The sequence below is a fragment of the Ursus americanus genome, chromosome 32 (assembly GCF_024610735.1).
Source record: "Ursus americanus isolate L20-20 chromosome 32, mUrsAme1.1.p, whole genome shotgun sequence".
NCBI classification, from domain to species: Eukaryota; Metazoa; Chordata; class Mammalia; order Carnivora; family Ursidae; genus Ursus; species Ursus americanus.
In genome coordinates, this window is record NC_142158.1 from 12,264,430 (window position 1) to 12,276,782 (window position 12,353).

Genomic DNA, 12,353 nt, shown 5'->3' on the forward strand with positions numbered 1-12,353 from the left:
GTCTCTGAGAGAAGCCTTTGTCTATTTTCAAGATACTTAATCTCTGTATTCTTTGATAATCAAGATAAAGGCTGAGAAGACGCCAAAGTCCATCCAACTTACGTGAAGCAGGAGATCTTGAAATCCTGGCCCCACAAACGAACAGGACCTCGCTTTTGCTTCTCAGTCTAACCATCCAGGGTGTAAACAAAATCTAGATTCTGAAAATCAAGCTCCCCACACCCCAACACTTGATGAGATTGACACCAGAACGCAGAATCTCGGCGTGGTTCCACAGTGTCCAGGGCACGAGGAGCCAGGCTTTCTCCAGCATGTGCTCAGCGGCCCTGTTGGTTCCACAGGCTAAGGGAGAGCCAGAGACGGGCTGAGACGGGCTGAGAAGGCCGGGAGATGTGGAGAGATCAGTGGAGATGGAGGTACCCTTTCAATAGCTGGGTGTTGTACTTGGCCCCGTCATTCCTGGAGAGACAGGAAACCAGGGCAGTGAATTGTTTTCTCTAGAAAACGAATTTCCTCTGGGCAAACGCTGTAGCCTGGGCTCAGAAAAACTGGGAGCCCAGCGTGGCGCATGCCTCTCCGTCCCCAGCTGCTGCCCGCTGTGCGGCCTGCTAGGCAGGGTCACCAGCCTGCAGGGGTGGAAGCGTGGCCGCGAAGCCCCTCTGTGGAGGCCTGGCTGGGGAGGCGGCCACCGGCCCGCTTCCCTCCTTCCCTCTCACCTGGTCTCTTGTGCCCGCCTTGACTTTGTCCTTCGTCTGCCTTTCTCCCCTTGATGGTCCCCCTCGAGCCAGCCATGTAGCCTTCCTGCCGGCTGCCTGCCCTGCGAATCAGCATCATTGCTCTGCCCGTCCCTTCTCCAGAGACTCTGAGACCCTCTCGGCCCCTGGTGCCCGGGAAGCCCGGGTTTTGTTCCCCGTAGCCATCTGGCTGCAGAAGTAAGCCGGGCTGGGGCCGAGCCCTCCTAGCCCATGGCTCCTTGGTGCTTGGCTGCGTGTGTGGCATTTCAGGAGGGGACTGCAAGGACTGCTGATGTCCTCCTCAGGGCCGTGGGATGTGCCCCACGGGACAGATGTGTGGAGCACGTGGCCGCTGCCTGGGGGCAGGGAGGCCGAGAGGCGGTGAGAGGCCCTGGAAGGTGGAGCGGGCACCTCGAGGAGCAGGAAGAAGGGCCCGAGCACCAGCAAGCGGGGCAGTGAAGAGCTGGTGCGGTGGGCCCCGCAGCCTCGGCCTCCAGTGGCCCGCCCACACGGGAATGCTGCCCCCCTCCCCTCGAGCAGGACTCTCAGCTGTGGGAATGAGGGTGCGTTGGAAGTGCGAGGACGGGACGCGTGCGCACCCTCCTCTCCTGCCCCTCCGCTGGACTCCAGGAAAACCTGCCTCCGTACAGCTCGTTCTGCGTTGGTTCGCCGCACGGGTGCGGGGCCCTGCTCCGACAGGATGTCAGATATGAGACACGCGGGGGCCTTGGGACAGCGACGCCGGAGCCATCGGTGGAGCCGATGCCGCGCTCCCAGCCGGATGACTGACGGCACCACCGCGGTACCCCGTGTCAGCAGCCACAGTGCAAAGTGGGTGGCACTGGCCCCCAGTCTGGCCAGTGGGAATGGACGTCATACTTTCTGTACTGCTGCTTTAAGGGTCCAGAAGGCCTGGGCCAGATACAAACGTGTGTGTGTGTGTGTGTGTGTGTGTCCGTGTGTGTGTCCCCCGCTGAGCGCTGGAAGAAGCGCGGCTTACAGAGAACACACGGTGCTGCAGCCTGGCCCTCCTCCCCGACCCTGCCTACTCGCCCTCACGTCTGCGGGGCCCTGCCTTTCCCAGGACAGAGCCTGGAGGATTTTGCCGAAGGATCTTCACTTAGGGGCAAACAGGCAGGGCCATCTTGGGGCTTTAAAGGTGCTCCCCTTCCCCCAGCCTAGGGCCTCTGAAGATTTCAAAGCCTGAAAATCCATGGCGAGGGAAAATGTGTCTCTCCTGTTTGCAAGCAGATGAGGGAGCTGCCCTTTCTGGTTGTGGAAGACATGAATCCTGGGGGCTTTTATGATTTTTGATTTTGTCACCTGATAACTTTTTTTTTTTTTTCCGTGCTCCTGCTCACTTATGGCTGCGCCCTGCTTGCCCAGGGTACTCAGGACGGCTCCTGGGGCCTGGTCTGGCTGGGCCAGCATCCCTGCCGGGTGGCTGGGCACTTGCCCTGCCCTCTGCTCTTGGCCAAATAATCCCATGGAATGAGCGGAAGCCAGATTGCACTTTCTGTGTTCAACTGTGAAAAAGTCAGATTCTTTGAAAGCGTGTCTCGGGTCCCAGACCAGCCTTCATGACGTCTGCATCCAGGGGTGCTCAGGCGGCCCCGGCGTCCAAAGACAGGCTTTGTGTGTGTGAAGAGGGTGATGCCGTCCCCTGCGTGTGCGCCTCTCCTGTGCGTCTCAAGTTCGAGAGTCTACAGACTCGGCTGGGCGGCAGGGGACCCGTTTGCAGGGACTCTGGCCCGAGGGTCTGAGACGGGGCTCACACTCCCTGGTGGGTCTCCTGGTGCGGCCCCGGCCTCTTGTGAGTCAGAGGACGGTTGCCCTCGGGGATGTTTGCGTCAGCCTCCGGCCTGTTGCTCTGGTGGGTTCGTTGGCTGGTTGGCTCTGTCCAGCAATATGGCTGCTTTTACTGCCTTCCCCTTGACTGGTGAACCCATTTGGACAAAGCTGTGTTGCCTGCCTTTATCCCACTGAAGCGGATGTGTTCCTATCGCTGGCCCTATCCAGACCATTCATCTAAACCAATATCAAGGAGCCGGGGCGGGAGAATATTTTTCTGCAATGTCAGTCCTTAAAAAAACCAAACAAACCAGAGCATGGCAGTGTAATTCCACTGTAGAACCCAGGCCACTGACCCCTGAGTGACAGACACAGGTATTTTGAGGAGCACGGACCTTCACGAATATTTATACAGTCTCTGCCAGCACTTAACATGGAGTCATAAGGAAACCCAAGTGTGGCTTGGAAGTGTCGGTAGGAGGAAAAACAGAGTTGAATCCCTCCCTTTCCTCTCTCTGCCCCAATCTCTACTTAACAACGAAAATGCCAATGTCTAGCTCTAGAAGAAATAGCTGTTCTTATGGAGAAAGTTCTCTTTGTTGAGCATTGAGAGAGTCTGGTTCGCAGGAGGCTCATAGACAGAACTGCTGGTGAAGGTAGAAGCAGAGTCCTTCGCTGGGCCATCCTGGTTGGTCTTCCTGGTGGCCAGCCCCCATCCCGAACCTGGGGAGGGAGCCGCGAGTTGCAAGTGTCAAGCAATTTCATGGTTGTCCTAGCTCTCCCAGGACATAATGTTCCCTAGTATGTCACACTGCTCGTGTCCCCCGACCTGGGAAGGAAATGTATCCCAGAATCCCTGCCTTTCACATGGCTAACGATTCCAAGCTGGACTTTGGGGAGATCATGGCTCCCCAGCACAGAGAAGGCATTTGGGGGGATGTTTACTTTGTGGGACCCAAGCCAACTGAGGTCGGGCAGGAAAATTCCAGACGGAGACTCTAAGTAGGAGATCGTAGAACTTATCATCTGACCCAGGACAACTTCAAGAGGGCAAGGAACCAGGGCCATGGACTCTTTAGACTTGCAGCTGGCAGAAGAGGAAGAGGGGCAAGGACAGAGGGCTACAGGTGAGGTCAGCAGGGCCAGGCGGGGAGCAATCACCTCCCTTCTCCCCAAGGGTGTGAATGGGGCTGAGGCCGCACCCAACTGCGGTGGGAGATGCCCACCAGCCGTGCGCCCAGAAGGTAGATGGAAGATGGGGCTTTTTAAGGAACACAGAGTGGCCTTCACGAGGCTGTTCTACAAGCAGCCACCCGGGGTTCCCGCCATGAAGATTCTTCCTCCCCAGAGAGCCTCCTGCCTCACTCCCAACGTTCCTGCAGGCCTCTGCTTAGAAGACACCTTACCAGAGAGACAGGCCCCCAAGCCCTGTAGATGGTGACCCCTCCCCTTGCACCCTATGCTCCCTTTCCCCTAACTACTGAATGATCATTAGCCAGTGAGGAAGGCCCTTCTTGACTCCATGGAAGAGAAGCAGACTCAAATTAATATGAAAAATAAACATCTCGGGAACCCATCCAACCAGAAAGAAGGCTTGAGAACCACACATAGGGAATCAAGTGATCCAGCTCAGAGCTGGTCACAAGGACAATGTGGTTTGGATGCCATCACCCGGGACACTTGCTGCCATGCCACCCATTCTTGGTTTCCCCTAGGGGTCACTCCCTCAAAGTGGGGGGGGGGATCTGCATGGCTTTAATGAAGTCAAGAGCCTGTACTCAGTGGCCAGGGGACAAAGGCAGGAGCCCTCTGATGGGAGACGGGGTCTTGATTCCCACTGCCCAGGAGTTCCTCACGTGAGAGGTGTTCCTGGAAGCTGGGTAGCCCACACGAGAAAATATCCTCCATAGCCGGGCATGGAATTCTGGGTTGATGGCATCATTCTTATGGTATTAAACTTCATATGTTGTAGATTTTTGTTGCAAAGAAGTTGGCTGTCCATCTGCCTTGTGTTCTTTTGTGGCAAATTTTCTTTTTATCTTCTGATCGCGTTTAAGAATTCCTCTGGGTGTAATATATTATAGTTTCACCATGTGTGGCTAGATAAGAGTTTATTTACTCTGCTTAGGACTCACCGTGCCTTTCTAATATAAAGATGTTTGCTTTTCTTCACTTCTAGAAAATTCCCACACATCCCTATGTTCAATTATTAGTCCCCCAATATTCTCTTCAGAAATTCATTGGCCTTTTCATTCTGTCTTCCATTATCTTTTTACATAGTTCTGTTTTCGAGCCTCTGCACTCTAGGCTACATTTAGGGATGTTTCTTCAAATTCGTTGTTCAGTTCTTTAATCCTCTTGTCATTTGTGTCTAATCTGATGTTTATACCATCCATTAATTTTTACCTTCAGTAGAACTTTATAAAGTTCCATTTTGTTCCCTTCATGTCTGCCTGTTCTCTTACCATGTTTTTCTCTCCCTAGGGTTTTTTTACAGTTTCTGTTTCTTATTTTATCTCCTCTATTATTTTATGTATTCTTTTTTTTTTTTAAAGATTTTATTTATTTATGTGACAGAGAGACAGCCAGCGAGAGAGGGTACAGAGCAGGCGAGTGAGAGAGGAAGAAGCAGGCTCCCAGCAGAGGAGCCCGATGTGGGACTCGATCCCGGAACGCCGGGATCACGCCCTGAGCGGAAGGCAGACGCTTTAACGACTGCGCTACCCAGGCGCCCCTTATGTATTCTTTTTTTAATCCCACTCAGAGACTACTCTTGCCTGTGGTCCCTGTGTTTTTTCTTATATTCTAACTTTCCTTTTGGGATAGTTTCTTTGTGTCCTTGATGTTTTCATGAGGGATTATTTTCAGCAGGAGTTTTTGTCTTGCTTTGTGGTGGTGGCGGTTTGTGGGTTCTTTTTGTTTTTTTACCAAGAGTCTTCGGTGCCCTCCATTGTGAAAATTTCCCTCCAGTGTGGCTTTTCTGTCATTTCTTGGGTACTTGGAATTATAGCTCGGGTTGTTCTGCAAGCTGAAGAAGGCAAGAAGGGAGAATGAATAAGTTTAGAATGAGCAAATCACCTTAAAAAGGTAGGCTGTCTCTCCTCCCAGGGCAGGTGACTGGGCTGGGTCAGTACTGTGGGTCTCTCTGCGTCACAAACTCGTGAGATCCACATGTCCTGTCTTACTTCAGTGCCAAGAGGCCCAGGAGTACAAGTAATAGGAAACCTAGTGCAAAAAGGCTTTAAACAATTAGGTAATTTGCTGGCTCATATGATTAAAAAGGGCAGAGGTCACATGTGACCTCAGGCTCACGTATCCGTCAAAGTCCATTGTAGATCGAGAACCTTTCTCTGCAGTCTTCCTTTTCATCTCTCTGAAACACCACTACCAGGTTGATGCCTTGGAATCATAGTTCTGGGCATGTCCCTCTGTGACTCAAACCGCTCCGCAGGCTGACTTTACTGCCTTTAGTAGAAAGTCCACATCATTTTGGTTGGCATTCTAGGCCATTCGTTTCCCCAGCTTTATCTCACCTGATTGATTCGTCTTCACATATCCTTGAATCCATTCCACCAGAACCACTTGCTTTTCCTCTTGCTCCTGCCCTTAACTGACCCCTCTCCGAGCTCCCAGGGGGACTTCCCCACAACACTTGCCCGTGGCGTCCGCATTGTTGTGTATTGGCCTTGGTTTTGTCCATGCCTCACACCACCCCTTCAATTCTCTGAGTTCCGGGAGGATGCAAGCCTCATGTCTCTTGTGTTCCTATTTCCTGTGGTGCCTCTCAGAGGACACCTCACAGAAGAGCTGCTCCAGTTGGCCTAACCGAATCTGGGCCCTCCCACTCCTCTAGGTTGGACCAGGCTGGCGGCTCCTGCCTCGCACATCTTCAGCGAGGTCTCACAGGACACCGCTGTCCTAGGAGTCGTTGCTTTGGTACAGGGCAAAGGGCCCAACCCTGGAAGTGAGCCTGGGGACCAATGCCAGAGAGAGCAGTCTCTGCTGCAGTATGTCCCCCTCTCTCTGACTCCCTGAGGCGCCACTCTGTTACCCCTCCTGCAGGATGCTCTCCTGACCCAGCTATCCTCACAGACCCTGTGCAGCTTCCAGACTGTCCTGTGTGAATTATAGCAAATCCCGCCTCCTCCAGTTGTCTTGCACCGTGAATGGGATGTCTTCCAAGTCAGGAGCCCAAGGGGTGTTTTAGGGCCTCTTGGTGTGCCCTCTCCACAGGCCCTGCGTACGACAAGGACTCACAACGCACACCTGTTGCTCGAGTCCATTCAAGTCAATACTGACAAAGCGTGTGCCAGTCTGCACGGCATACACCCCAGAGTGAACAAGACGGCGCGAGTGAGGGCCTGGGAGCCACAGGGAACCTGACAGAGCTGTTTGGTGCCCCCATTTGTGTTGAGCAGGGGCCTCGTTCACTGCTGTCATGAGCCTTGCACAGTGCCTGGCCCACTGCAAAGCCTCCCATGTAAGTATTTAAATGAAAGAACGAGTTAATGGGCGCATCTTATCTCCTCCGACAGATTACAACAGCAGTGAGTTGAAAACGGCCTGCAGGAAGCATGAGCTTTATGTGAGCTTCCAAGACCTGGGATGGCAGGTGAGTTCTCTGGACAACACGGGGACAGGGGTCCTTTCCCATCTCCGTGGCTGTGGCTGTCTTCGAAGAGCCTGAGCTTTAGGGCTGGGATGATTCCTCACGTGAAGGTACTTGGGAGCTCTTCCGGATGCCTGGGCTTCCAGAGGAAGGCAAGGAAGGGCCAGCCTGCTTGTGCACCAGCACCCCCACCCTGACACCTTCCCTGGGAGCCAGGTTCCCAAGTTCCATGTACCTCAGACTCAGTCCCACAGCTCCCGGTGTTCTTCCTCCGTTCTTTCAAAAATCCATGAAGCATGGACTTTGGCGTTTGTGTTTTGAGAAAGGGATGGAGACACTGTTCTAACAGTTATCCAATGGCTATAAATCCCCCCCCCAATTATCCAGAAGAGCACAAATGGTTAGCCCCACACCTGAGAGCCACCACTCGTTTATAAGAAGAGAAATCTAGGTGACAAGTGATAGGAAATGCAGTTTCTGTATGCGGATGGCGTTATGATGACAGGGCTCCTCGAGGCTCCTTTGGGCCCGGGTGCATAAAGCCAACCCCCTGTGCTTCCAGACCTAGTGGGTGGGTAGCAGCTAAAGGCTTTGTGGGCCTGTGAAGGGGGAGAGCGCTGTGGAGCCAGACGAACTAGGCTCACACCCTAGCTTTGCCACTGGAACGTGAACCTGGCCTCCCTCGGCTGGTCTGCCCTGCTGTCCTCTGTGAGGAGGACCTTCTCACAGGATTCCCGAGAGCGCGGATGACGTAAGGCGTGCATGCTGACCGCATGTGGCGTCCTTTTGCTTTCACCTAAGGACTGGATCATCGCACCCAAGGGCTACGCCGCCAACTACTGTGACGGAGAGTGCTCCTTCCCACTCAACGCGCACATGAACGCGACCAACCACGCGATCGTGCAGACGCTGGTGAGCTCCCGGGGACCCCTTTCGCTTTAGAGGGAGGAGTAAGCCGAGACCAGGTATGGCTTCTAACGGTGCCTTTCCCCTTCTGTTTTGCGACAGGTTCACCTTATGAATCCCGAGTACGTCCCCAAACCATGCTGCGCGCCAACCAAACTAAACGCCATCTCAGTTCTTTACTTTGATGACAACTCCAATGTCATCTTGAAAAAATACAGGAATATGGTTGTCAGGGCTTGTGGGTGCCACTAACTCGAAACCAGTCGCTGGGGACACAAATACTGCCTTGAGTGCCCGGATGACATCTGCCTTAAAAAACAAAAAGCATTCAGAAGCCCGGCGAAGGGGGAGGCAAGGCTTTGAAGCTGCCCCGGGCTGGTTGGCGCCTTACTGCCCGAGGAGGATTGTAAAGGGCCTTGTTAAGAACTGGCTCACACCGTAAATAACGTGGGTAGTCGCTGGTCTGCAGGAAGTGGGGTTTGGATGTCCCGGCATGAAGTCTGGGAACCACAGAAACATACCTTTGAAGGCCCCCGCCCCCAAAAAGAGCCCACCAAATTTAGTTTTAGCTTTAGATCAAGCTATTTGTGGTGTTAGTGAGTCAACGGGGAAAGTCATCTCCGAGGAGAAGAGTATTCTTGGCGGAAGTCTCAGCCCGTTCTGTAGTGTCCGTCCAAGGTAGACCCACGTAGGTAACTGGAGCGGGGGGTGCCTCTCTTCCCAGACCGCCTCTGCGCAGGCCGGTCGACGCAGGGTCAGCAGCCCGGCCGTCCCCGGGGCCGCGCCAAGTGCCTTTTCTCTGCGCCCCCGCCCCGAGCGTTTGTGCTGGAGGTCCCCGTGTGGAAATACTTATTTCGGTCAAACCGACCGTGTCATTTCCACACCTCGGTCCCTGCCCCATTAGCTGTTCCCCTCGCCAGCCCCCGAAGTGGCAGGGCGGGCGTCGCGGGGAGGCCGTGGGGGGCGAGGAGCGCGGTGGGGAGCCCGCGCTGGCCGCGTACCGCGGGAAACCGGTGCTGCGCCTCTTCTCTTTCCGAATGGCTCTTGGAAAAGCACATTAACTCCAGGAATGTCGGCTCGAATATTTCACCTGTTTCAGTGAAATGGTTCTTTGCCAGGTGGCGGGGTTAGAACCGACAAGGAAACACAGTGGGGAAGGACCCCCCCCCCCCCACCGGCCACCAGGAGAGGGTCTGGACGGGCATGCCCTTACGAACCCAAATCCCAGTTTTCTCTTGTAGAAAGGAAGACTCAGATGAAATCGTAGACTATTTTTAAAGTGTCTTTTTTTCACAATCATGTACTAGGAAGCCAATTTCATACTAAACTGATTAAATAATACATTTATGATCTAAAACTGCACTTACAGCTTTTTTGTAAATATAAACTATAATTTATTGTCTATTTTATATCTGTTTTGCTGTAACATTTAAGAAAAGACCAGACTTCTTTTTTAAAAAAAAGAGTTTATTTAGAAAGTATCATAGTGTAAACAAATTGTACCACTTGGATTTTCTTTTAATACAAGACTCATGATGCAAAGCTGAAGCTACTCATGAGGACTGTGCTTCTCTAGAAAGTTGGGGTTTTTAAAAGAACATCTGTGAACCATACAGAATTAATAAAGATTTCCTTTAAGGCAGAGGCTGGCCGGGATCCTGCTCTGTTGTCTTCTGCCGCAGACAGCAGAAGTGGTCTTATGTCTCAGATTGCCACCACCAGGGACCATGTGTCCACTGACCGCACCCACCCTGAGCACGGGAAGTGGGGCAACAGAGTTGCAAACGGAGGGATAATGAGGAGAAGTGACTTGATGGCAAAGAACACACAGGTACATATCTCAGGGGAGCCTAGTCCGATGGGTGCTTATTTTCAAGTGTGACAGAACTGGTTAACAGCTAGGATGGCATGGCTTACGAGGGCGCTGGCATGGGTAGTAACATGGCCCGTGTCAGCCCTGCCCCGGCCCCGCCTACCTCAGTCTTTGGTCTTGAGGCCAACTGAATCCCACTCTTCACACACACACACACACACAGTTGACCTCTTCCGAGGCAAAGTACGGGAAGCCTGTAAACTACCTAGAAGCAGAACCGGAAGCTGCTTCCAGCTGGGCCCCTGTGGTGGGGCTGGTGGGCCTGCCTGGTTCCCATACCCAGGCCTGGGAAGGCTCACCTAAGCCCTCTTGCCCCAGGTGACAACAACCAGAATTGTTCTAGGAGTTAATAGTCAGGACAAGCCTTGTGGAACTTTCCATGCCTGCATTTTCTGTGGGAAATATCAAGTCTCCATGATGACCTAACTAAAGAAATCTTCCACCCAGGGGAGAACCAACACACACACGAGATTATGGCACCAGCATTCTCTTACTCAGGCACATGTCAGAAGTACCATTGCTCTCAATATGGCTGACCTCTCGCGACGAGAGGAGTATTAACAGAAACAGCAAAGCCCGGGGCGGACATAGAGGTATCTTCCAGAGGTGTGGGGTTTCTGTTTTTAGATCTGCTCCAAGCTACTGACCAACCACATTATGCAGAAGTCAGTTCTGACCTTCAGATCAGAGGAGTATCACTACTGCCACCTTTCCAGAACTCGTGGGCAGCTCACAAACGATGCTTCAGATGACGCATTCACCAGAATCACTCAGGAGCCAAAAACAGTTCAGCAGTTGGATTTTCCTCAACTCTATTTTAGTCTCAAAGGAAACCATTTCGATTCATCAAGAGAAGGGTGAAGGGGACGACAGATCGCCACTGAAAATATTTAGTTTGCGAAGGGATCGTGAGTTACGTGTTTACTTAGAGAAACAGTAAAGAATCTGCAGTGTGTGTTGGCTTAGAAAACACACACACACAAAGAAGATGCCACCAGTTTAGTACACCCAGCTCTCCGAAACACCACCACGGCAGACTCCACAACACCTGCATGGTTCGGCGCCAACACCCGGGGCGCGGGGGGCACCGGGCGCCCGGCCAGCGGTTCTACAGCTCGTCTCTGGCCTGCCGTAGGACGAAGTGGTGCAGCGAGTCAAGGTCTCTGCTTCCGCTGTGCTCGCTGACTTTCTGCCCTCCGCGGAAAAGCAACAATGTGGGGTAGCCTCGTACCTTAGGGGGAAAAAAAAAGTATGAAGACCAGTGGTCCAGGTGACATACACACACTGCTTCTTAAATAAAACCAGAAAAACGCCTAAAGTTGTGACCAGGAAAGTTTGTGGTTAAATTTTTAAAAGGTACAGACCATTTAAAAAGTACACACAAGCAAAGTCTTGGGGCGCTTCACTTTCCCATTCAAAAATACATCCGAGATTAGTGTCAAAGGAGGAACGTGACCCGAAAGGAGAGCTCCTGGACCCTTCGTGCACAGGCCATCACCTGGGGCCCCGGTGAACAGGCACGTCTGAGGCAGCGGGTCCGGCTGAGGCCTAAGACTCTGCATTTCTGACAAGCCCCCTGGTGCCAGCCAGCCACTCTGCGGGCCGCACTGCATGGCAGCAACATCTCGAGAATGCACATTTTCCCGCTGCAATGCACTTCTTTTCTAAGACATTAAGGAACCAAAAAAATGGCATCTTCTAATGAGAAGTAAATGTCTATGCGACATCTACCCTTTTTTTCCCTAAAGATTTTATTTAGAGAACATGTGCTCCCAAGCTGGGGAGGGGCACAGGGAGAGGGAGAAGGAGAGACTCTTAAGCAGACTCCCCGCTGAGTGCAGAGCCCAACATGGGGCTCGATCTCATGACCGTGAGATCACGACCTGAGCCAAAATCGACTGAGCCACCCGGGTGCCCTAAGTCTATTCTCAAACGAATGAGGTAAAAAGCTCCAGAGCCTCAAAGTGCGTTAAGAACACAGCGAAAACGTAAATTGCACATCTTCTGGGTGCTCAGACTGTGCTGACAGCTCAGAGCGCGGGCAGAGGTTCCACAGAACACCCACGCACGGACTAGCTTGCTGGGACGGCCCTTTCAGGGGAAGTTCCGCTGTCTCCCTTAGGCAACCATCGTGCCTTAGAACACAGGCTTGTGTCTGAAAAAGAAGCCACCTAGGGGTCTGAGACGAAGGCTACAGATCAGCTGATTGCTGAGCCAGCCAGAGAGGCTGTGGAGGTGGCCCCCGTTCTCAGGCCTGGACTCTCGTTACTGCCCAGACTTCTACGCGGACTCCGGCAAGACCTAAAATCCCCCAATGAAAGGTGGATCGCTAGTGGAAGAAGAAAGCCTTTCCTTTGACAGAGCATCTCTTTTGCTTTTCAAAACGAAAACAAAGTAAGAGCCTCAAAAGGACACGAGCAAAGCTTGGTCAAGAAGACGC

At 52.8% G+C, this 12,353-nt stretch overlaps 2 protein-coding genes across 3 annotated transcripts in view; one reads left to right on the top strand and one right to left on the bottom strand.

The window, feature by feature from the left end:
- Positions 1-8,374, top strand: part of BMP6 (bone morphogenetic protein 6) — a 149,119-nt gene extending 140,745 nt beyond the window's left edge. The window contains exons 5-7 of the mRNA XM_045811698.2: positions 7,061-7,137; positions 7,936-8,046; positions 8,143-8,374. Of these exons, the coding sequence (XP_045667654.1) occupies positions 7,061-7,137; positions 7,936-8,046; positions 8,143-8,292 (338 nt within the window). The 3' untranslated portion in view covers positions 8,293-8,374. The remainder of the gene's footprint in view (positions 1-7,060; positions 7,138-7,935; positions 8,047-8,142) is intronic.
- A 2,334-nt stretch (positions 8,375-10,708) lies between these two features.
- TXNDC5 (thioredoxin domain containing 5) overlaps positions 10,709-12,353 on the bottom strand; it is a 35,364-nt gene continuing 33,719 nt past the window's right edge. For both annotated transcript variants that reach the window (XM_087857973.1, XM_045811699.2), the window contains exon 10: positions 10,709-11,144. In XM_087857973.1, the coding sequence (XP_087714099.1) occupies positions 11,022-11,144 (123 nt within the window). In that variant the 3' untranslated portion in view covers positions 10,709-11,021. The remainder of the gene's footprint in view (positions 11,145-12,353) is intronic.